Source organism: Chiloscyllium plagiosum, chromosome 1, assembly GCF_004010195.1.
Source record: "Chiloscyllium plagiosum isolate BGI_BamShark_2017 chromosome 1, ASM401019v2, whole genome shotgun sequence".
In the NCBI taxonomy this organism is placed as follows: Eukaryota; Metazoa; Chordata; class Chondrichthyes; order Orectolobiformes; family Hemiscylliidae; genus Chiloscyllium; species Chiloscyllium plagiosum.
The window spans coordinates 147,356,573-147,381,933 of NC_057710.1; the positions used below are offsets into that span (position 1 = coordinate 147,356,573).

Sequence of the window (25,361 nt, forward strand, 5' to 3'; positions counted from 1 at the left end):
TGCATTTATCTAAATTAAACTCCATCTGCCACTCTTCAACCCATTAATCCAACTGATCAAGATCTCTTTATAATCTTAGATAACCCTCTTGGCTGTCCACCATGTTACAGGATTCAGGACAGGTTTTATCATTTGCACATGAGTAAATTAACATTAAAGCTAAATCTTTAACTTTGTTATTCAAGAGAATTGTCAGCTTTACTTCTCCATTTGCCTTTACACATCGAAATGAATATATACATCCTTAAAATTGCTGAACTCTGGTTATAACCAATCTCAGTGGCAATAGAGAGGAAACTATTCACTCCTCTGCACTTGGTTGTAACAAATGCTATGTATTTCTTTTTGAGCGTGAAACCTTTACACAACTTATACTGTGTCATTTTCCACTTTGTAACTTCTAAGTGTATAATTAAATTAAAGTGAATCTGACCACTTGATAGCAACTTTGGTGCTTACATTGTTTAATGGCTCTTTGAATAGTGATTCTGTGAGCTGAACTTTAACCTAAAACAACAGCTTTTGTGGGTTGAACCTTTAAATATAACAATGAGATTGTGAACTTCACTGTCAGCCACATTTACAAAGTGAAATGGTAACTTGGTGGCTTTTGGAGAGTTACTTTCACACCTATTTCTTAGAACCAGCTGCGAGGCCGAGGGGTCTTGAGGTCTATGAGTTGACCACCAATCCCCTGATAACATCACCAGATGGCCAAATCCTGATTCCCTGAGGAAAACAAGATTTCCACTGTTCCCTGTCCCAACCTTTGAACTCCCGTGCTCCCAAGATGTCCACTGCCTTTTGAAGCATGTGATTGCCCAGTCTGCCTAACCACGAGGCTTCTGAATCCTGCCCCACCAGGCTCCCAGCCTACCTCTTCAATTTGGTAATCTACCCCATCGATATACCTTCCCCAATCCTTCCATCTGGCACCTGTTTCTCTCCCCAATGAACCCTGCAAGCAATATTCCTTGCTCCCATAAGTGACTCCACCCTAGGAGTGCTGGCATCGTAATTACCTTCTTCTGTGACCATCGCTTACAAAATCTCTGTTCCACTGGAGGGCCAGTCTGTCATCAGTGATTTCACTCATATACTGTGGAGTTATAGATTCAGACAATGTGGGAGATCTCTGAATTGTGTGATAGGTAAGGAAAGGTCCTCCTCACATCTTTGGGAAACTTCAGGAGTGAACCTGGACTCATCCATATCACAGAACTGCACCTTGTTACTTCCAAAATGCTGCAGCATTACTAAGTTGCATTTTAACTGTTGCATTTTAAGGGCTACAAACATTAAAGCACAGGATAAGACGATCTCCTCTTTATGGATAAGTTGCAAATCTCGCAACTTATCTCGCATAAGTCTAATCTCGCATTCCAAACAAACTGCATTCACAGCATAAAAGTAAATCAAAAAACCCCACACAAATGTAGATCGACATCAAACTGTCACCTGGAAAAGTGGAACAGAAGTGAAGCTGAAACCATTAGACCCTGGCTGTTTCACAAGTGATAATTCATCTGACACGTCAATAACCAGCCTGGCATCTGAAGTGACATCACCAAAGGCTGGAACTTGGGGCTCAGGCTGAGCTTTGTCCTGAGAATTTGTGTTGATGCACGGCACATTGTGAATTATATTTCCATTTTCCTTTACCTGACAGAATCCAACATACCAGAATCTTAAACCTACACAATAAAGATAAGGAGTCAGCCAGACAACCAAATTCATGATTTGTTGGACTGTATTTGGGAACATAACCATCAGCACCAGTATTTGGGCCTATTAGGTATCAGGACAAACGGGGCCATTCTCTGGGAGTGACCATGGGGTTTCCCCTCACCTCAATGCTTCCCCCCCCCCCCCCACCCACTGCACAGTTGTTTGATGACTCCCTGTCCCTCCAATTGATCTCAGAGATTCCCAGGAATCCGCTTGCCGTGGATCCACACTGGTCCCCGATCAGCAATGACAGAGACGATCAGAGCAGCAAAGCTGGGGGGGAGGTTAGTTTTCCTGTTCCCTCCCTTTTCCCCCTCATTGCATGTGCTCACTGTGTTGGGGGGGGAGGGGGTTGCAGGATGGGAGGGGGTGTCAGGGAAGAGAGGTCTCCACAGGAAAGGGGGGGCAAATCCTGAGGAGCCCGGGATGCCATTTCAGGAGGGGAGGGGCGGGGTTGGCACGATGGGGCCAAATGTCCTCTTTCGAGGGAGTGAGGGATTCTGGGAGTGGGATCTTGCTGTGCGTCAGGGGTGCCCACAGACTCATTTATCCCAAAGCAAGGGGGGTATATAGGTCACAGAGGGAGGGGGGGGAAGGGGTTTTTATGTTGGAGGGGGTAATGGAGGGGGGAGGGTCATTGAACAATTTTGGGGAGGGGGCAAAAATACAGGAGTGGGAGTGTCACAGAATTAGGGCAAATGCGGCAGGTGGGGGAGGGGCAGAAAAACAAGAGGGGGGGTAACACAATGAGGGCAATTGGGAGTGTGACCCTTCACTCGTCCCCACACCCCCACACCCCGCCCACACTGGGTGCCCCAATCAGGGGCAGGTAAGGAGGAACACGGTGTGTGGGCGGGGAGAAGTCGAGTGGGGGGGGGGTGAGGCTGGTACAATTGCAACATTTAAAAGGCATTTGGATGGGTATATGAATAGGAAGGGTTTGGAGTGATATGGGCCGGGTGCTGGCAGGTGGGACTAGATTGGATTGGGATAACTGGTTGGCATGAATGGGTTGGACCGAAGGGTCTGTTTCCGTGCTGTACATCTCTATGACTGTATAACAGTGTGCAGCATGGACCAGTACATAAGAAAACTTTCTCAATATTGCAGATGAAAGAATCTCCGAAGTTTTGAACTGGGCCCACCATGATGCGTCAATAAATGAGTGAACCTGAATAGTGTTATAGACTAGACCAGACCACTCAAAACATTCTTACACAGGCAGCCCGAGACCTAACTTTGCAATTTGTTTCGGTAAGTGTACAGTGAACATTACCTGGATTAAGTTAGTGAGGTTGACTACTAGATTTTAAAACAAACAAAAATTTATTCACAAAATTACACAATGAAGCACAAAGAACAGAATACAGAACTCAACCTATCCAGTGAGACTTGGTTATGTTGTTCCGAATATACACAACAGTCCCAATAAGCAAATTCCCTTTAAACCCCAGTATAAATGGAACACATGCTTACAGGCTGAAGTAGAAGGGCAGACAAATGAGAGAGTTTCCACACAGCTCCCTGTTGAACTTCCCAGTTCAGGACTCAACTACAACTGCTGAGCTCAGCCCAGATAGAGAGCTGACCACTCCCCTTTCATTATACAGGTCATTTCTAAAACATCACCACTTTGGCCTGAAGTCTCATCTGTTTACATGTAAACAAAAAAACCTCTCAAACTCCTTTTCATTTCTGAACCAAACCAGACTGATCAGAGCCCAGTCTGGTTTATTGCTCCTCTGAAAGAAATCATGGACAGAGTCTCCTTGGAGCCAACTTTTGCAACAACTTTTAGAAAAAAAGAGACTGACAATAGAAAGACCACAAAAGACAGAGGGACATTGGGTAGGACCTCCTGAAAACACCTTTATTGCTTACCACTTTCATGAGGCAACCATCAAACTGAGGAGCATGTATATTAACAATTGTCAAATTATAATCTTTCAGATCTAGTCTGTTCAGTTACAAAAGGAAATCAGATATATAGAGCAATTCTGTGTCAATGAGTTAAATAGTCTATATATTTGTACTAATCAGAAATACATATTTCTTTACTGAGTTCTGCATGCTTGTGCAGGGAGGCTTACCAGGTATGAAGAATGAACCAGCAAACCTTCAGAAAATGCAACATCTGTTCCCTCTCCAAATCCCATTGAACCATCAGACAGCCAAAGCTCTCTCTTTGACAGCAGGCTCATCTGGGTATTCAGGCTAAACTCAGCAGCCACAGGGTCACTCACTGATTACAAAACATGTGAGCCGCAAACAAGTGCGTTATGTTCTACTGCGGTTATAATATATTTTGTTATATTAATGATTGTCATTAATTCTATTGGAATTCCATATAATATCATTGTCAAATACAGACAAAGTCTGCAGGTATTTTGACTAGACTGTTGGAAGCGAATACCTAGATCAAACATAATGGGTTCTTGTGGATTGCAGACAATTGGCATATTGTATTCCTGGTTTGGTGCTGAGCTGCGTGAGAGTAGTTTCACCTGAGTAGCCCCTGACCTAAAGAGTACAAAGATGGTGAAAGTATTAAAGTTACAAAAAACATTTTCCAATCAACCTGTTCAGAAACATTATTACACACCTCTAAAGTAAGTGGAACTTGAACCCAGGCCTCCCAGTTCAAAGGTACCACTGCATCACAAGAACCCTTAAAACATATTGAAAATACAGTCTTTTTTTTCCTCACTGGTCTGAATGCAGATGTCTAGTGTAGAAGTTTTGAAGATTACTGTGATTGCAACACTCTTTAGTGATTTGCTTCAGAATAGCAGAGATGCAAACCCAGAGCATTTAAGAAACAAATGCAACAATGTACTGATGTGGTAGGAAGGAAATGGGCAGGAAACCTGACTTGTGTTGATGTTTTGCATGTCATCTTGCTGAGGATTATTTCTATTGTAAAGCCTATCTTGTTCGGTGACCTTGATTCTCTGTAATTACTTTGTAGTATTGAACTTTGAGGCCTATGTCTACAAGTGTAAGCCTTGACACCTATTGTTCAATGGTAGCACCCTCTGAGTCAGGCTTTCATCCTCAAATTAGAAGCTTGAGCATGTAATTAGATTAGATTACTTACAGTGTGGAAACAGGCCCTTCGGCCCAACAAGTCCACACCGACCCTCCGAAGAGCAACCCACCCAGACCCATTCCCTTACACCTAACGCAACAGGCAATTTAGCACGGCCAATTCATCTGACCTGCACATTTTTGGACTGTGGGAGGAAACTGGAGCACCCGGAGGAAACCCACGCAGACACGGGGAGAATGTGCAGACTCCAATTCCGGCCTGAGGCCGGAATTGAACCCAGTTCTCTGGCGCTGTGAGGCAGCAGTGCTAACCACTGTGCCACCCATAATCTAGGCGAGCACTTCAATACGCCAGGAGGAAACTGGAGCACCCGGAGGAAACCCACGCAGACACGGGGAGAATGTGCAGACTCCACACAGACAGTTGCCTGAGGCCGGAATTGAATCCAGTTCTCTGGCGCTGTGAGGCAGCAGTGCTAACCACTGTGCCACCCATAATTTAGGCGAGCACTTCAATACGCCAATAAGGAAGTGCTGAACTGTTGGAGCTGTAGTCTTGCTGATGAGATGTTGAACCAAAATCTTGCCTGACTCCCCCCCCCCCACCGAACTGGGGCATGCACTAAAACAGCTTATCTGATGATTTAAACCACTGCTGTTCCTGCACCTCACCATGTGCAAATTGTTCTCCGTGTTTTTCACTGTTGCAAAAGTTCACTGGCCATGAATACACTCGTGTGGCCTGAAGTTTGGGAAATTGTCAAATAGAAGTCTGATTTGGGAGAACTTTGATCAATTCTTGTGAAAGCAAAGTCCATCGGATCTGCATTCCCTCTGATTTGCTGAACCGTTCTGCAGACCTCTGAAGCCTATCCATGTTAGAGGCTGGATAAACCAGAAGTAAGCACATTGGCACACTGCCAGTTTGATGGTAGATGTGCGTGGACCCTCACAATGAGATCAGACAGAGAAACACCACCACGTTTTTTATTTGTCATTCTTGGACCAGCCACCAGATGGAGCACTCTCTTTAAATGAATCCTGAATTTCATTTGAAAAACACAAGTAATCGCAGGTCATGATCCCTAAAGGAGTTGCAAAGTTTCTGGAAAATCCTGCAAACTCTTGATTTAAAATTGAACAAATATCCATTCAAATGCGGGGAATAAAAAAGGATTGCCATAGTGGCAGTAGTGAGCAGTATAGCGAGGTGATTGACTCTGTTCTCTGCAGCAAAGAACATGACTCCAAACATTTGCACTGTATGTGCGGTGCCAGGATTCAGGACATCTGCTGTGGGCTGGGGAAGAATTTAGATTGGGAAAGGGAGTATTTAAATACTTTGTCCTCGCCAAAGACCTAAGCAGAACTGGAAAAAAGGCTTTGTGCTCAACAAAAAGGCAAAAAAAATCAAAAAAAAGGCAGAATCTCTGGATTAATATCTGAGCCACATGTGGATAGGCATACAGCAAATAAGATTACAGAAGTGAGCAAAGTCAAAGATAGATGTTGTAGCTTGGGTTCCAGCTTGTGAGACATGGGCACCAGTACTGGGGAGAGTAGGATCTGTAACGTTGGGATAGTTTGCTTAAGGGCACACTCAGCACCCAATCAGTGTTGCTAAAAAATAGCCTGGAGTCACTGAGGACTTGCTGAACAGCTGCACAGAAGCCATGACTGTGCTCACTACCTGCTGTACAGCTGGATTTCAGGGAGCAGGAGGGGATCAGGCCAGCACTACCTGGGACAAGTGGGCATTAGTAGCCCCCTCACTGAGGCTGTAAACTGAGACTGGTAATTTCTCACAAACTGCCTCACTAGGGAAATAGAACGGACTTTAAACTAAACAACGGGGATGAGGGATATTGTTTGTAAGATGTGATTCCCTCAGTATGGCTACGTCAGGCTGTTGCTTGACTTGTCTGTGAGACAGCTCTATCAATTTTGGCACAATACTTCAAATGTTAATCAGAGGGTTAGTATAAGGAATGGCCCATTATTCCCACTGTCCTCTGTTCTTTAACTGACCAATGGCAGTCCACTACATCTATCCTATGTGCTTTAATTTTATTTACTAGTTTATTTATTTAATTTTATTTAATATTTATTTATTTTATTTCTGCGTGGAACATCCATTGGCTATTCCTTATCCACTCTGAGTAATACCATCAAACAATTCTAACAGATTTTTCAAACATGATTTCCATTTTATAAATCCATTCTGTTTCTGCTCACATCCTTCATTGTTGATTCTAGTATTTTCTTTACTACAGATAATTAGCCCCATAAGTTTGTCTTTTCCTGTTTTCCCTCTCCCTTCCTCTTAAACTGTAGGTTACATTCACACCATTCCAATCTGCAGACACCATTCCAGACTCAGCAGAAACTTAAAAGGTGTTCACTAATTCACACACACTCTCTAAACCCATGTCTTCCAACACTGCTCTGAGCACCAAGTCCTGGAGAATTTATTGACTTTCAGTCCCGTTAGTTCTTAAATTACTACTTTTTTAATTATAATATTTCTTTAACTCTTTGTTCATATTAGTCCCTTGGATCTCTCTTACTTTTGAAAGATTTCTTGTATCTTCATTGGTGAAGACAGACACGAAGAGCTGAATTTTATGACTATTTGCAAGTTACACTGAGTTTATTGGAGGGATTCTCAATGTGTGATTGAGCCATACTCTCTGTGCCTCATTAACTATCTACCCTAATCATATGGCATCCATCGAGTTTGATTCTAACCCCAGCTTACCACATCCTGTTTGAGAACAACTGAGCAGATATTCACCAAAGGACCAGCATTGCTTGCACCCTTTTGATTAGATTAGATAGATTCCCTACAGTATGGAAACAGGCCCTTCGGCCCACACCCACCCTCCGAAGAATAACCCACCCAGACCCATTCCCCTACCCTATACTTACCCCTCCCCCTCAAATATTCAAATCCCACTTCTAATAGTCCTTCCTGTAACCAAATGGCTTTGCATCTCTTCAGGATACTGTGCAAACTGTCTACATGAGAATGCAACTGCCCATCTTATACACACTGTCCTAGCATGTGAGGTAACCATGCCAATGTGGGCATCCATTGACCTGCCTGCAACCAGCGGCCTCCAGGATGTGGAAGAAGCACCTTCCCCCACCCCAGGATCACCTTTCTATTATGCTTTACCCAACCTCCATCCTTGAGGAGAAAGTGAGGGCTGCAGATGCTGGAGATCAGAGCTGAAAATGTGTTGCTGGAAAAGCGCAGCAGGTCAGGCAGCATCCAAGGAACAGGAGAATCGATGTTTCGGGCTAAAGCCCTTCTTCAGGAAGAAGGGCTTCCTGAAGAAGGGCTTATGCCCGAAACGTCGATTCTCCTGTTCCTTGGATGCTGCCTGACCTGCTGCGCTTTTCCAGCAACACATTTTCAGCTCATACCTCCATCCTTGTAGATCATGTTGCTGCTCTTTACAACTGTCATCCTTTCCTACCTCATCAAAAACATAAGCGTTTTGACATTTTGTCAAACATTCACTGGTAACAGGTATAAGGTTTAAAGTCGCAAAATCTTAATATACAGGTGATACGCGTGCAGTGCAAAACTGGAAACACTGATTTAACATTTACACAGAAGCTACAAAATATTTTATTTTGTAGAAGCCGTCTACTTGGCCAAGCCTGAATATATTGAGATGTCTACCAATCCACAGTGCTAAATCCCAATTACATAATCTACTCTATGGAAGCGTCATATTGCACTTGAAACATAAATACTACCTCTCTCGCCACAGACGCTGCATACTAGCTGAGTTTCTCCTGCACTTTGTTTTCATTTCACATCTGCTTGCCTGTTATTCCACCCTTTTATTCTACTTTTCTTCAATCATCTAGTTATCCTGTTCTTAAATATTGACATGTTTCCTTCAAACGCTGACTCCTGCAGTGCAGTCTACAGCCTCACAAACCCCTGTAAAAATAATGCCCCTGCACTTTACCCTCAACTAATTTGGCGGGGGGATGGGACACAGACGGATGTAAAGTCAGGAGCAAAGTTCGGTCAAATATAGAAGGAATACTCGGGCAGTCCAGCTGGCAGAGAATACCCAGGTATGGTAAGATACATGGAAAGACTGGAAAGCTAAATTCTATCTACTTTAATGCAAAGTTCCTGACCGTTAAGGTGGATGAACAGAGGGCAGCGCATGGGAATACGACATTACTACAATCACTGAGACATAGTTGAAAGCAGGCGGGGACTGGCAGATCAAATTCCAAGGTATAGAAGCTTCAGATTTGATAGGGATATGTAAAAGAGATGGGATGTTGCATTATTGATAAAGGAGACCACCATTGCAATAATGGTGGAGGATAGCTTAGAAGGCTTTTCGAATGAGATCATCTAGGTCAAACTTAAAACTAAAAAGGGGGCAATCACTTTGCTGGGATGATACTCCAGGCCTCCCAACCGTGGGGGGGGAGATAGAGGAGCAGATATAGAGGCAAATCACAGAGAAGTGTGACAGGAATAGTAGTAGGGGATTTCAACTTTGCAAATATTAACTGAATCACAGCATCCCTATGCAGACCATTCAGCCCATTAAGTCCACACTGAATCTCTGACCCACATCCCACGCAGATCCATCGCCCCCACCCTATCCCTGTAACCCTGCATTTCCCCTGGCTCATTCATCTAGCCTGCACAGCCCTGGACAGTGTGAGCAATTTGGCAAGGTCAATCCACCTAACCTGCACATCTTTGGTCCCCCTTTGGGATCCCCACAGTGCAAAAGGATTAGATGGGGTGGAATTTTTAATTTTATTTGGAGGGAGATCATGCCTAACTAATTGAATTGAGCTTTTTGAAAATGTGACTAAATATATCAATGAGGTTAGTGCAGCTGATGTGGCTTAAATGGACTTCAGGGAGGCTTTTGACAAGGTCCCATATGGTAAGCTGACCTGAAAGGTCAAAGCACATAGCATTCAAGGCTAGTTGGCAAACTGGATCCATAATTAGCTGAAAATGTGTTGCTGGAAAAGCGCAGCAGGTCAGGCAGCATCCAAGGAACAGGAGAATCGACCTTTCAGGCATAAGCCCTTCTTCAGGGCTTACTGTGAACCTGTACCTACAACAAATCCGAAGCCTCCAGCAACAGACCTCCCTCCGGATCCCCTCTACATGGATCCATAATTAGCCAGTAAAGAGGAGGCAAAGGTGATATTGAAAGATTATTTTTGTGACTGGAAGCCTGTGACCAGCGGTGTACCAAGGGATTAGTGCTAGGACTCTTACTGTTTGTTATGTACATTAACGACTTGGATGTGAATGCAGAAGTTATAATGAGTAAGTTTGCACATGACACAAAAATTGGTGATGTTATTGATAGTGAGGAGGTTGGTCTCAGGCTGCAGTTTGATAGTGACCAGCTGGTAAATTGGGCAGAGCAATGACAGATGGAACTTAATCCTGATAAGTGTGAGGTGATGCAATTTGGAAGATCTAATAAGGGAAGGATATGCACAATGAACAATAGGTCCCTAGGAGGTACTGAGGGACAGAGGAACCTTGGCATACGTATCCTTAGATCCCTGATGGTGTCAGCACAGGTGAAGAAGGCATGTGGGATGCTTATTTTCATTAGCTGGGGTGTAGAGAATAGGGACAGTGAAGTCTGGTTGCAACTTTATAAAGCATTGATTAGGCCACAGATTTAATTAAGCACGTACTTCTGGTTGTCACACTATCAGAAGGGCATGTTTGCTTTGGAGTGGATTCCGAGGAGATCAACCAGGATGTTGCCTGGACAGAAACTCTCAGTCATGCGGACAGCCTGGATAGGCCTGGATTTGTTTCCTTGGAGCAGACGGCAGGAATCTGATTGAGGCATACGAAATTATGAGAGGCACAGATAGAGTAGATTGTGAAAATCTATTCCCCATGGCAATTATGTCTCAGTCCAGAGGGCATAGGTTTCAGGTGAGGAGTAAGTGGTTTAGAGGCGATCTGAGAAAAAAAAAATGCTTTCACCCAAGGCTGGTAGAAATATGGAACGATCAACAATATTTAAGACCATCTGGGTGCGCAATAAAACTGCCAGGACATAGTAGACTGTGGACCACGTGCAGGTCCACTGGATTAGTGTAGTTTGGTGTTGTCACTCGGTATTGACATTGTCAGTGGACCTATTTGCTTGCTTGACATCTCTATGACTCGATAAATGCAATGCATTTAAACCTATGTGAAGATCAGGGTGACTTTCTGAAAACATCAGTCTTTCAGAATTGTTACTCCACATTGATTAATGTGCCCAAGAGAGTTTTGTTTTGTTGAATGGGATAGGGCAAGTTTTTAGATGGATAATTAGATATGCAGATCTAATCAAGACTGTCTGTATTGGTGCAACAACACTAACTATTTATCAACACATTCCCCAGGAATAGTATTGTTTTTATCTCCTGTTCACATTCAGAGACAAGCTGGCAGTGATCATAATTTCCTCATTGGAATGAGAATCAATGCTTGTGGCAACTCATAGGCTCCAGTAATCCAATCTTTCTCTAAATAATAAAACTCAATATCGCCAAAAGAGAATAGTTGACATCAGTTCCTTAATCAGATAGAACCTCTATATAAGTTGTCTAGTTTTGACCACCTGACGTTATGCTCTGGAACACGGTGAAATGGCAAAGAGATATCAACAACATATCAAAGTTCATAAACACCAGGGTCAGGCCAATTCTCTTTTATTTGCTTTAATGATTGTCTCTTATTGATCCACTCAAATTTGCCAATCGGACCAATAGATCCACGTCAGATGCCATATCACTTGCCCTTCACTCCTCCCTAGAACATCTTGACACCAAGAACAGCTATGTAAGAATCCTACTCATTGACTACAGTTCAGCCTTCAACACTATTATCCCCTCGAGACTGATTACTAAACTTACTGATCTCGGACTAAGCCCCACTCTCTGCAACAGGATCCTCAGTTTCCTGATCCACAGGTCATAATCAGTGAAGATTGGGGACAATATTTCATCATCACTAACACTCAACACTGGAGCCCCCCAGGGGTGTGTACTCAGCCCCCTACTGTACTCATTGTATACCCATGACTGCGTCGCCAAATACCAGACTAATGCCATTTACAAGTTCGCTGATGACACCACCATAGTCAGTCGAATCTCAGATGGCGACGAAACAGACTACAGATGGGAGGTGGAAGACCTGGAAAAATGGTGCACTGAGAGCAACCTAGCTCTCAATGCCAGCAAAACTAAGGAACTCATTATTGACTTTCGGCAGGATATTACTCATACCCCCCTACACAGCTGAGGAAATTTGGCATGACGGTGAATACCTTTGCCAACTTTTATAGGTGAGCCATCGAGAGCGTTCTGTCTGGATGTATCACTACCTGGTATGGCCACTGTATCATTCAAGATCAGAGACGGTTACAGAGAGTGGTGAACTCGGCCCGGACAATCACAAAGGCCAACCTCCCATCTATAGAATCCATCTACCAGGCCCACTGTCAAGGAAAGGCCGCCAGCATTCTCAAAGATCCATCCCACCCTGGCAATGTTTTTCTACAACCTCTACCATCGGGGAGAAGGTGCAGGAACCTGAACACACCCACCAGCCGGTTTCGAAACAGTTTCTACCCTACTACTGTTAAAATACTGAATGGACTCACAAACTCTTAACATCCGCCTGTAACTATGTTTTGTTTTTGCTGCTGTTTACCTATTATTTACTTATCTATGCTGTTTAACTCTGTGATCTGCCTGTATTGTTTACCGTGCCTCGGTACACGTGACGATAAATTCAATTCCAATTTTCATCTTTGACAGTGTGTCCTCTGCACTATATGCTGTGGCAGCAGTCTGTTATATTATTCATAGATATCGGCATTAAAACTTGACTATTCCAGCCAAATAATAGCTGAAACTGAACCATGACATCTCTCAGCAAGCAGCGTGCCCACACACCTACTACTCACAATAGTGGAGAAAGGGTCCTGGACTTGCTGTGTTTGTGAGTCAAAAATATTCAGCAGATAGGAGGCTAGCAAACAAAATAATTGACAGAGATCCGCAAAGCATTTGAGAGCATGGGTACTCTGTACTTCAAATAACTCGTGAACCAAACTTTCTTTAAAGTAACTTATAGCTCAGCTTTTGGGGACGCTGCAGATACCATCTTTCCACAGGATGGCAGTATCATACACAAAAGGTTAGCTTCACTTCAGATTGCAGGTCAAAGTGCTACCAGACACCAACTGTGACAGAGGAGTGGAAGGCATAGCAGACATAAAGAGGGACTGGAAGTGTGACGTTAGACTGGACTAAGGTCAGAACCTACAAGTCAAACAGAAATAAAATTAACCACCATAAAGAGAAGAGTCTGATGAAAGGTAATCATAATATAATCAGTGCTTCCAGCCCTTTTTATTTGGAAATTTACAATATTAAACATAATTCTTAAATCTACGTAATCACGGTGTGAAGGATAAATGCCAGTTGCCTTTAATGTCCTGAAATTCCTTCCAGGTGCAAAAGGAAGTTAATCCAAAAGAGGTCCTCTTCTTACATCCAGTGTGAAAATGTTGAGTTTACTCATATTTCCTACAGTCTCATTAAAATATGACAACGTAAAATTGGTCATAAATGAGCAGAAACAACTGAATGTCAAAATGGCACTGAACTTACACCTTTCTTTAGGAATCTAACATTTTACTCATTCTATCTAACGTGCTGATCTTTTAAGTCATATAACTGATCTGTGTTCACATACATGTCTGTTTGCCAATATATAAAAATAATTCAAAGCTGTACTGACCAAATTGATAGCCACAGATGGCATAATAGTTTAAAGACAGTGCCATTACTTATTGATAATTGTCAGCTTAGCATAAAGTTCAAGTGTATTATTTTTATGCCAAACATCCTTAAAAAACACTAATTATCCACTTTGCACTTTAATTACCTTTATGGAATTGTCTGTGTGAAAGTCAAATAAATGTAAATCACTGTATTTCAGTCCAATTATTAGTAGGTAACTGGTAATATGAAATTATCAGGGACCTAGATTTGGTGAAAGCGAATGGAACAGTTTGCCAGATTGTACAATGACGTGGTGAATATGGTCCGTCAAACTGGACTTTGATATGGTGAAAGTAGACCATGCAGTTAGCAATGCAGACATGATAAAAGTGGGGAGCACAGTTATCAATGAAGAACTGTGTCCCCTCAAAGAGGAGCCTCTTGGTTCGAGATCAGTCAAAGGAATCGACAAGTGCGGTCTATTCAAAAAGCAAGGGTTTTATTGAATTAAGGTACCTTGAGGCAATTCTATCCAGCAACACAGAGTTTGAAGCTTCCGTGTTCTGTGATGAAGTTGCACAATTACATTTGAAAATTGAACATTATTTATATGTTTTTTTAAGAGATAGTACAGCCTTAATTACAAGAAAGACGAATCACATATAATAAGGTGACATGATTTACAGCAAGTTAATCCAATGGTATTTTCTTTAAGAAGGATATCTAATTTACGTAAACTGTCATGCTATGTATTAGTTCAAGGTTAGTTCAAATGGTCAATTAATGTGTCAGTATTCGTCTTACGAAAACTCTATTGTCCTCTTATCTTTGAACTGCAAGTTAATTCTGCAAATCAGCAGTATGGTTCACAGGGCATTTTGTAGTATTCTTTTAAATCAAGAAACCATTTTGTTGAAATAAAAATCTACATATTTTGTTGCCTAAATTCTAATTTTAGATTCTCAGATGTAGATATGATGAAGGTGATGAGATCACGTTAAGGTACATTGAACCTTGATATGATGAAATGGGAAACACGGTTGGCTTGAATGGACCTAGGGTCGAGAGTGTGGTGCTGAAAAGGCACAGCAGGTCAGGCAGCATCCAAAGGAAGCAGGAGCACCGATGTTTCAGGCATAAGCCCTTCATCAGGAAACATGAAATGCTGACTTTCCTGCTCCTCAGATGCTGCATGACCTGCTAGGGCTTTTCCTCTTGACTCTGATCTCCAGCATCTGCAGTCCTCACTTTCTCCTCCTTCAATGGATCGCGGGAAGATGTTCTGAAAGCGTATACACTGCGGTTATCAACGCTAGACCTGAATGTGGTGAAAGTGGTAAGTGTAATTCTCCACGCTGGAACCAGTCAGCAAAAGGAGCATCTATATTTAACATTCACTTGGAATTTTCACACTGCTTCTCAAAATAGCCTTGCAGCTGGATCAAGTAAAGTTTGTTCTACAACACATAAAGCAGCGCTCAATTGGAGCAGTACTTAGAAAAGAAAATCAGTATAGAGGTGAAAGTGTCTGGTTTGGGGTGGTCAGCATATTGTAATGGTACATTTTAACTGGGAGCACAATGAACTGGTTATGCACACAGTTTAAAAAAATAACTTTCAGAAAAATAGGGAGAAAGCAGTGAGTGAGATTGATTGGATAAATCTTCAGACCATGCACAGAATATCGCATGGTTTATTCCTATTTGGTTAAGTCATCGTCACCAACCCTGACAGAAACAAACCTGCTACAGGAGTAGGGAATGCTGATGGGAGCAGATGAGTGGGGGTGAAGTTGGCTAAGTTTGTTTTGGGGACGTGGCTTTGAGGGGTGTTGATGATTTCCCTTTCTTGAGGTCTGGCTGGAACCAACTGCCCACCATCTACTAATACGGCTTCGAGCTGGTCACGGGCAGCGAGAAGTTTTCCTCTCCGACTTTCCTTTTCTAACAAATGCTCAGTGTTTCTCCAGAGCTGGAATAGGAATAACTAAAAATGACCGCACCTATTTTTATAAAGGTTTGAACAAAATACAGACCAGGCAATGCATCAGACCTGTCCATCAGTTCCAGAGGCTCCTCCACAGTCCATCAGAAGGTCAGACATGTCGTAGTAGCTTGAGAATTTCCAGAGACATGCTTCAAGGTTGAAATTCCAGTCATAGAGTCATAGAGATGTACAGCATGGAAACAGACCCTTCGGTCCAACCCGTCCATACCAACCAGATATCCCAACCCAATCTAGTCCCACCTGCCAACACTCGGCCCATATCTCTCCAAACCCTTCCTATTCATATACCCATCCAAATGCCTCTTAAATGTTGCAATTGTACCAGCCTCCACCACATCCTCTGGCAGCTCATTCCATACACGTACCACCCTCTGTGTGAAAAGGTTGCCCCTTAGGTCTCTTTTATATCTTTCCCCTCTCACCCAAGGGTGCGTGCAGAACGCAGAGCAGTGCTGTATTGATATGGAGATGTTTCTCCAATCACCCAGGGGTTCTTTCTGGCATCATTGATGAAGGCATAATTGGTGGAGACTTCATTGTGATCTAACAGCTTGGAACATCGATGGTTACCAACTTGGGTGCCATCTGAGCTTAAGGTCAACTCAAAATTGGACAGTGGTTGAGTTGAGATGACAGGGAGCATCCCTGAAAAATAAAAGGCAGTCAGTTAGTGCATGCAATGGAAAAGATGATTCCCACTGAAGGATTATCACATTACACATTGATTTGCAAAACAAATCAAGCAAATATCTCAGCAAATTAAAGTTAAAAAGTGAACTCATGTCATCAGGAAAGTTAGCTGCTGAAGAGATGGATATTTGATTTCATTAATTAAGACAACCACAGAGCAGTGCTGTATTGATATGGAGATGTTTCTCCAATCACCCAGGGGTTCTTTCTGGGATCATTGATGAAGCCATAATTGGTGAAGATTTCATTGTGATCTAACAGCTTGGAACATCGATGGTTACCAACTTGGGTGCCATCTGAGCTTAAGGTCAACTCAAAATTGGACAGTGGTTGAGTTGAGATGACAGGGAGCATCCCTGAAAAATAAAAGGCAGTCAGTTAGTGCATGCAATGGAAAAGATGATTCCCACTGAAGGATTATCACATTACACATTGATTTGCAAAACCAGTCAAGCAAATATCTCAGCAAATTAAAGTTAAAAAGTGAACTCATGTCATCAGGAAAGTTAGCTGCTGAAGAGATGGATATTTGATTTCATTAACTAAGACAACTGTATTACAAAATTAAAAATCACACAACACCAGGTTATAGTCCAAAAGGTTTATTTGGAAGCACTAGCTTTCGGAGTGCTGCTCCTTTGTCAGGTGGTTGTGAAGTATAAGATTGTAAGACACAGAATTTATAGCAAAAGTTTACAGTGTGACATAACTGAAATGATATATTGAACTGAAATGATATATTGAAAAAGACCTGGATTGTTTGTAGAGTCTCTCATCTTTTAGAATGACCATGTTGGTTTCAATTCTTTCATATGTAAATCCCAGAACTTTTTTTAAAGTTACATTCTCAAGTGGGCTTTAACAATTGGTGTCATGTCGACCCAGGTAATGCAGTTAAGGTGTGATTTTTAACTTTGTACACCCCAGTCCAACACTGGCATCTCCAATCATGACTACAGTATTACATGCCCAGTGGATTCGACTGATACCTCTGAGTTTTATCAATTGCTTTAAAAAATACTACCATTGTAATCTCTGTGGCTACATTTCAAAGGAGGCAGAATCCTCTCCTTTTCCCTTCCAAATGGCATTTCTGGCTGTGTTTTCCACTAAGTGCTTACCAGGTTGTAATCATTTTAATCGTCTGTGGATTGCTAAATACAGTATTGGAAATTCCAGCATCTATTTGTTTCTGGTTTTATTCCGTGATGATAATTCACTATCTGGCACAGTCTTTTTGAATTACAATACGAGTGTTCCTTCTGATACCTGTTCAAATGTCCTTTCATTATTTCCCTAGAAGATTCCAATACATTTCTAATATTAAAAAGGGACAGCACGATGCTCAGTTCTTAACTCAGCAGCCACTTGAGCAGGGAAGCACAGTGAATATAAAGAACTTCAATGGATGAATCAATATACTGGAAGGACGTTTATTATAACTTAGACTAAGCTGCTTTGTCATGATCCAATTATTTATTAATTATAATTCGTTCATCAGTACGAATTCTCTGGCTTCAGCCCTTGAAGTTTCAATTCTCAATGTGGCTGCTCCATCTCTTCCAATATTGCATTCTAAGCGCTTACATAGAAAATCCTTTTCTGTGCTAAGTTAAAGATGACAATACAATTTAAAACAGCAGAAAGAGGAATCTGGTGGACTGTTAAATAACAGCATTGTTCACAACTAATATGTGATATGACTTTATGCACCAGCAAACAGTTTTGATGATAGATTTATGACCCCTATGTTAATTTTGTTTTCTATTTTTGATGCCAATGAATCTGCCATAATACCTATATTTATTATTGAGCATCAGCTGTAGCAGATTGCAGGAATAGTGTTCCTATCATGATGTAGGAGAAAATGAGGACTGCAGATGATGGAGATCAGAGTAGAGAGTAAGGTGCTGGAAAAGCACAGCAGGTCAGGCAGCATCCCAGGAGCAGGAAAATCGACGTTATGGGCAAAAGCCCTTCATCAGGAAAATGAGGGGGTTCAGTCCTACTCCTCGGATGCTGCCTGACCTGCTGTGCTTTTCTAGCACTACACTCTCAACTCATATCATGATATATCAGAGTTTTTTGGCAGGCTGAGTCCACCTATGTATTACTCAACTCCAAAGTCTGAGTGTAAAAGTCCTTCCTGCGCCACACATTTTGTAGCTCAGAACATTAGGATTCAAAAATAATTTCAAAAGAGTAGAACTCTTTTATTATTCAAAGGTCTTCAAAATACTGAACTAATTAATGTCAGGTGAGCGTACAGCAATCAGAATTCCAGATTGTAAGACTGCACAAAGCGAATTCCTATTCCTTTTCTTATTGTCAGTTTCTTCTCCATTTTGACCAATAGTCCGCAAAACGTGACTGTGGTCATTAGTTTGAAAAGTGCACTCCCATACATGCTCCTGCTTGATCTTGCTGAATTCGTGCTTTCCCAATATCTCAGGGATGTTGAAAGCCTTAATCCATCAAACTTTCCTCATTTCTTTTACAACCTAAACTTAGTGGCCATCTAATTAGTCTATTGTTCACTTTCCTTTCAGCTGTGTTAGTCTTGGCGTACAAACACTGAATCCTGGTCTTTTAGTTGCTTCTCAATCAGTATGAAAACAGGGTATATCGAGGCATATTTTTAGAATAGACTTTGTTATTCTCATGTTCTACCAACAGCTCTGGTGCTGGCAGATTTAATGATAAGGGAAGCAACTACAAGAGGAGAAGGTAGAAGTACTAGAATGAGTTGGGATATCTGGTCGGCATAGGTAATTCCTGATGAAGGGCTTTTACCCGAAACATGGATTTCGCTGCTCCTTGGATGCTGCCTGAACTGCTGTGCTCTTCCAGCACCATTAATCCAGTATCTGGTCGGCATAGACAAGTTGGACCGAAGAGTCTGTTTCTGTGCTGTACACCTCAATGACTCTAGTCCTGGGACAAGCACAATATGAAGGTGCAGTTACAATCCATGTGAGGCATGGTCACAGTTAGCTAGGTAAGAGTTGGACGGTCAAGGTCATCTGAACCTGTGTAACGCAACCTTGCAGAGAAAGGATCCACTCCTACCCCTCGTGGAAGATCTGACTGGCAAAGACTTCGAAACAATAACCATATGGACATTTCCTTCGGTAATCAATCACATGAATCATCAAAAAAACTTTGTTTCCTCATTTACAGCACCACTGAAGGCACTTGAGAGTTTAAAGTTTATCTGTGTGTCTGTGTGCGTGTGTCTGTGTGCATGCGTGTGTGTGCGTGTGTGTGCGCGCCTGTGTATGTGTGTGTGTGCGCGCCTGTGTATGTGTGTGTATGCTATTTTGAGAATCACCCTCCAAAGCCAGCCGCAGTGTGGGCAGGGGCTCGCACGCGGTGTGCTGCTGTCTAATCTCCTGAAAAGGGAGTGGATTTACCAAGTGCTTGCTGTGTTAATCCCATAGAACTGATGGGGCGGGAGCAGGTTGGTGAGGTGGGAGGCTTCAGCAATGCTGCAGGTCCCTTACACACAAGTGTGTGTGTCTGCTCAAAAACAAACCCTGAGACAGAGAGAGGGAGCAAGGCAGGCAGAGCAAGGAGAAAGGAAACTTCAGAAAACTCCCAGCCCCAGAGAAGAGGCATTGAATCAATTATCCGAACGAAATACTGCCTGCCTATCTCAATAATCGATAATCGAGGTTCCTCTGTGTATGAAACTCTTCTTTGTACTGCTTGTTAAGAGTAACATCAGCTATGTATGGTACTCTATGAAAATCCAATGAGAAGTAAAAGTCTGCATTTTAGTCAGAAAGTTGAGTTTGTTTGGTTGGGTATTTCCTAGGTCCCCAATCTGACTTTTGAAAATGGCTACTCATACAATCAGATTTTTATTCTGAGGAGGAAAGGTGGGCTGTATCAGAAGTTGGCCCTAGTAATCCCAGACTTTGGACCAAGAGTGGGTATGGAGGCAAGTTGGAACAAAGACTTCTCTCCATGCACCAATGCTGCTGTCATTTCAAACAAATATAAAACAGTCCTTACCATCCATGGCGTATTGTAGCTAGCCTCCAAAGCTCATACCATCCATGCCAAGTTATGTCTTGCCATCTGCTCCCCATGACCTTCTATAAGTCCTGTGTAATAATACACCACTCTCTATATGCCTGTGTCCTTTCACAAACTGCAGGACAATGCATGCTGCTTTATCCTCTCCACCTCTATGGCTCTTGAGAGCCCTATACCAATTTAGTGCCACCTCATGCATTGACCCATCATAATTTGCCCTTAAATTGACTAGGCTAACTCAACATACAACCACCAAAAGCTGATTTCAGGATCAATGCAGTGGTGATATAAAGTACAGTTTTATTACAAAAAGCTTCAACAAAGTACTGAACACTTCAGTATATTGGAAAAGAAACTCTCATTCATTAAAACCCATTTACTAAACTTACATTCTTTCAACTATATACTGTCTTATAAGAGCAAAAGTTTTCATTCAAGTGCACAGTTTCTTGAATTCACTGGAATTCATTTTTAGCCCTATTTCAAAGATTCCATAGCCACAAGCAGCTGCCATTCAAATTATGAGCCAGCAGGTACCCTGCTGTGATAATGAAATGTTGTGAAAACAGTCATACAGCAGTAATCGAACATTAGAGATCCTCAGGCTAATGGCAAAAGACTGAGTGAAATAGCAAACAGTGATTTCTTTTTAACTCCAGGCATTTCTGCAAAGATTTACAGGGTAAGACGTCCAAGAGCTTGACAGCTCCCTTCAACAATTGCTTTTGTTATGTGCTCTTGACAAATTTGACAGATTCTATTTACAGACATGCTAAACTCTTGACGGTTCCTATTGACAGGGTATATTGAGAAATTTTTTCGACATACCATCTTGACAGTTGCTTTTGATACTTTCAGTAGTTAAATTTGATCTTTTCACAGTTCCGATGAGTTAGTGTTTTTGCACTTATCACAAATAGATGTGCCTACTTTTAACCATCTCTAAGGATCCCTAATCTCCCTCAAAGGTGTCTTGAGACCATATCCAAAAGAGGACCTTATTCTGAAAAGGAACACCTTTCTATCCATCGAAATACACAGAGTTCAGACCTTCTCTTATCAGAGCTACTCTTTACACTGCGGGTTTCACAGCTTGGAACTACCAAAATTTGATGAGTAGAGGCATCTGATGATTTAAGTAGCCACCTGCCTCTGTGAAAACCATATAGAAATCCAGACCCACTCTAACCTGTGCAAAAATGATAAGTGACCAGTTTACTTGCCCAGGGACTTGTGATTTTACATGGTCATCTGCTATATACACCTTCAGCTCCTCAGTGGCACAGCAACACATGACAATTCAAGTCCAAGTTTCTGTTAGTATGTGAATTTATCACTTTAAAAGAATGACATGGACAATTAACTCAAATGTTTCATGAAAATGTACCTTCAGAATTATTTTCCACTCCTGTGAAGTTCAACTTTGTGTTTTTAAAACTGGCAAGTTCTTTCTGTTTATTAAGTGGTGACTCTTACGAATGAGACAAATGATAAAAATATGTTTTTGTGGGGTTCTCTAACCAAAGATCAGTGAAACCTCTGAAGAAAGCCCATGCAGACACGGGGAGAATGTGCAAACTCCGTTCAGGAGACTGTGTTGAGTTTGCACATTCTCCCCGTGTCTGCGTGGGTTTCCTCCGGGTGCTCCGATTTCCTCCCACAATCTAAAAATGTGCAGGCCGGGTGAATTGGCCATGCTAAACTGCCCGTAGTGTTAGGTGAAGGAGTAAATGTAGGGGAACGGGTCTGGGTGGGTTGGCTTTGGAGGGTCGATGTGGACTTGTTGGGCCGAAGAGCCTGTTTCCACACTGTAAGTAATCTAATCTAAGTAAAAAAAATGAAGAAAATAAACAGCTAAAAATTGGCCCTTGACATTATTACCCAGGGATTCTGCTAATATACTGCAGAAGATGGAGAAGAAAATTATGCAAATGCTAAACTGTGGTACTGTGAAGAATCCTTGTTAGCACCAATGCTAGACTAAAGTTTTACTGACAATGCAACCTACTGTCACGTTATGGGGGAAAAATAAGAAATTTTTTGCACATATCAAGTCAGCACAAGCAGTAATCTGATGGTGGTGCGATAATTTACCTTTATTGTTAATTAAGGGATGAATGGTCAAGATGCTCGAGGTATGTGTTTGCAATAGATGAAGGTGGGGTCAACTTTAGCTGTGATCATTTCCCTCCACGGATAAACAATTGCTAACAATCAGGTGTGAAGAATACCTACTTTATCAATGCCTATTCAATTAATTTTTTCATTTTGCTAATGTCTTTAAGGTTGTGGCTATTAATGTTTGAGCACATCTATACACACTGGGTGGCAAGGGAGCTGTCAACCATGTAGTCAATAAATTAAAAAAGGTGGGTGCCTCAATTTCTTCAGTTTTGGTGGAGGCGTAAATCAACATTCTCAGGAAAAAGAGAGAAAAAAATAAAATTAATTAAACCATTACAAAAAGAAACAGGGAGGGAGTTGCTGAAGAATGTTATCATGAATCTTTCAAATCTTGATCGGTTACAACTAATTGCTTACCATGTCCTTTGCTGATTGTACTGATGGGGCTAAGAAGCTCCAGACTATCTTCACCAGAGACAGTGAAACTCCGAGCAGCACACTGCACCCTGGAACCTGCCTGGAAGTCGATTGAGTCTAAGTTGATGAGTTTGGCGCTGGTGAAAAATGTGTTGGAATCTACTTCACGCATGGGGCTGGTCACTCTGTCGAGGCTACTGGGAGCATTGACAAGACAACAGTATTGAGTCAAAGTGTCATTGATATTTTCAGGCCTGCAAAAGAAAGTGTAAGCTCCATCACTAAATTGTATCAAATAAAAACATGGGGTATATCTATGAGGCCCGGTGTCATTGAAACTGTGTGTGCAACATCTTCTAGTGCCAAGTTTTTTTCTTATTATTATTATTCACTGGTTGGGCCTGTATTTGTTGCCAGTCACTGATTGCTGTTAAAATGAGAGCCTTGCAAGGCCTTTCCAGAGGGTAATTAAGAGATATATACATGCCAAACCAGGTAAGAACAGCAGTTTTCTTTCCATGAAGGATGTTAGTAAATGATCTGCATTTTAATAACAATTGGCAGTGACGTCAAAATCATCATTAGATGTTTAGTTCCAGATTTATATGGAATTCATTTTCCACCATCAGCCTTGATAACATTTGAACCTGGGTCTCCAGAATATTATCTGGATCTCTGGATTACCAGTCTAATGATAATTCCACTATGCCATCATCTCTCCCCATGTAGCATTGCTAAAATGTCTGAATCTAATGCCAAAAGGGGTATATGGAAGAGGACAGTCGAAAAATATACAGAAACTTGTGAAGTGATAAACACCCACCATGCATTAGACTTCAATTGCAAAAACCAACACAAATTCACGGAAAGGATGCATTTTCTCATTTAGTTTATTTCATTGTATCAAATATTTATGATCTCCAATGACATTGACAGCAATGTTTTCTAACCGTGACATAGACTATAGGGTAACCAGCAGGTGGGTTGGGAGTTTCTCTTGCTTTTGCAGTGTCATTGTACATCAGGAGTGAGACAACCTGTGGAATAGCTGGGACGGCGATGTCAGCCACACTGTCCATTTCTTCAATGTACACAGTAGCTTTGCTCATCGAAATGAAGAGTAAACACATTAAAGACAAGGCTAAGGCCTATTCGTCTATATGTAATAAGTGAACATCATATTCAGATTTATATATTTTCTCCAATCGGAAAACCACTGAATTAAAATTAACTCATTGGAATCCTTTCCTTACACAAAACATTTGTTCACAAAAAAGAAATATGGCTTTGACTCTTCTACATGGCTGCAAAACATAGACAATATAGATGCCACTTCAAGACCCTGAAGAAGTACCATCAACATTGTTTAAGACAGATTCTCTGGAGGCAAATCCAATTGGAGACGGGAAATTTCCCATTGCCATTTAAAAAACTTTGAGAATTAACTCTGAGAGTGGCAATGACACAAATGTATTCTGGGTGGCTAGCGTCAATGGCCATAGAGTCATAGGGATGTACAGCACTGAAACAGACCCTTCGGTCCAACCCGTCCAAGCTGACCGGATATCCCAACCCAATCTAGTCCCACCTGCCAGCACCCGGCCCATATCCCTCCAAACCCTTTCTATTCGTATACCCATTCAAATGCCTCTTAAATGTTGCAATTGTACCAGCCTCCACCACTTCCTCTGGCAGCTCATTCTATACATGCACCCCGCTCTGTGTGGAAATGTTGCCCCTTAGGTCTCTTTTATATCTTTCCTCTCTCACTCTAAACCTATGCCCTATAGTGCTGGTCTCCACCACCCCAGGGAAAAGACTTTGCTTATTTACCATATCCATGCTCCTCATGATTTTATAAATCTCTATAAGGTCACCCCTCAGCCTCCGATGCTCCAGGGAAAACAGCCCTATCCTATTCAATCTCTCCCTAAAGCTCAAGTCTTCCAACCCCAGCAAAATCCTTGTAAGTCTTTTCTAAACCCTTTCAAGTGTCACAACATCTTTCCGATAGGAAGGAGGCCAGAATTGCATGCAATATTCCAATAGTGGCCTAACCAATCTCCTGCACAGCTGCAACATGACCTCCCAACACCTATACCCAGTACTCTGACCAATAAAAGAAAGCAAACTAAACGCCTTCTTCACTATCCTATCTACCTGCGACTCCACTTTCAAGGAGCTATGAACCTGCACTCCAAGGTCTCTTTGTTCAGCAACACTCCCTAGGACCTTACCATTAAGTGTAGAATTCCTGCTAAGATTTGCTTTCCCAAAATGCAGCACCTCACATTTATCTAAAATAAACTCCATCTGCCACTTCTCAGCCCATTGGCCCATCTGATCAAGATCCTGTTGTAATCTGGGGTAACCTTCTTTGCTGTCCACTACATCTCCAATTGGTGTCATCAGCAAACTTACTAATTATACCTCTTATGCCCACATCCAAATCAATTACATAAATGATGAAAAGTAGTGGACCCAGCACC

The 25,361-nt window shown here is 42.0% G+C and overlaps 1 protein-coding gene across 1 annotated transcript; it reads right to left on the minus strand.

The window, feature by feature from the left end:
• Nucleotides 1-1,446: 1,446 nt before the first annotated feature.
• frem3 (Fras1 related extracellular matrix 3) lies at nt 1,447-23,981 on the minus strand. Its single transcript, XM_043700773.1, is given in 8 exon segments — nt 1,447-1,605; nt 1,682-1,788; nt 2,813-2,899; nt 3,845-3,970; nt 4,121-4,248; nt 16,023-16,245; nt 22,873-23,126; nt 23,893-23,981. Coding segments are annotated over 8 exon segments (1,173 nt in total).
• Nucleotides 23,982-25,361: the final 1,380 nt, after the last annotated feature.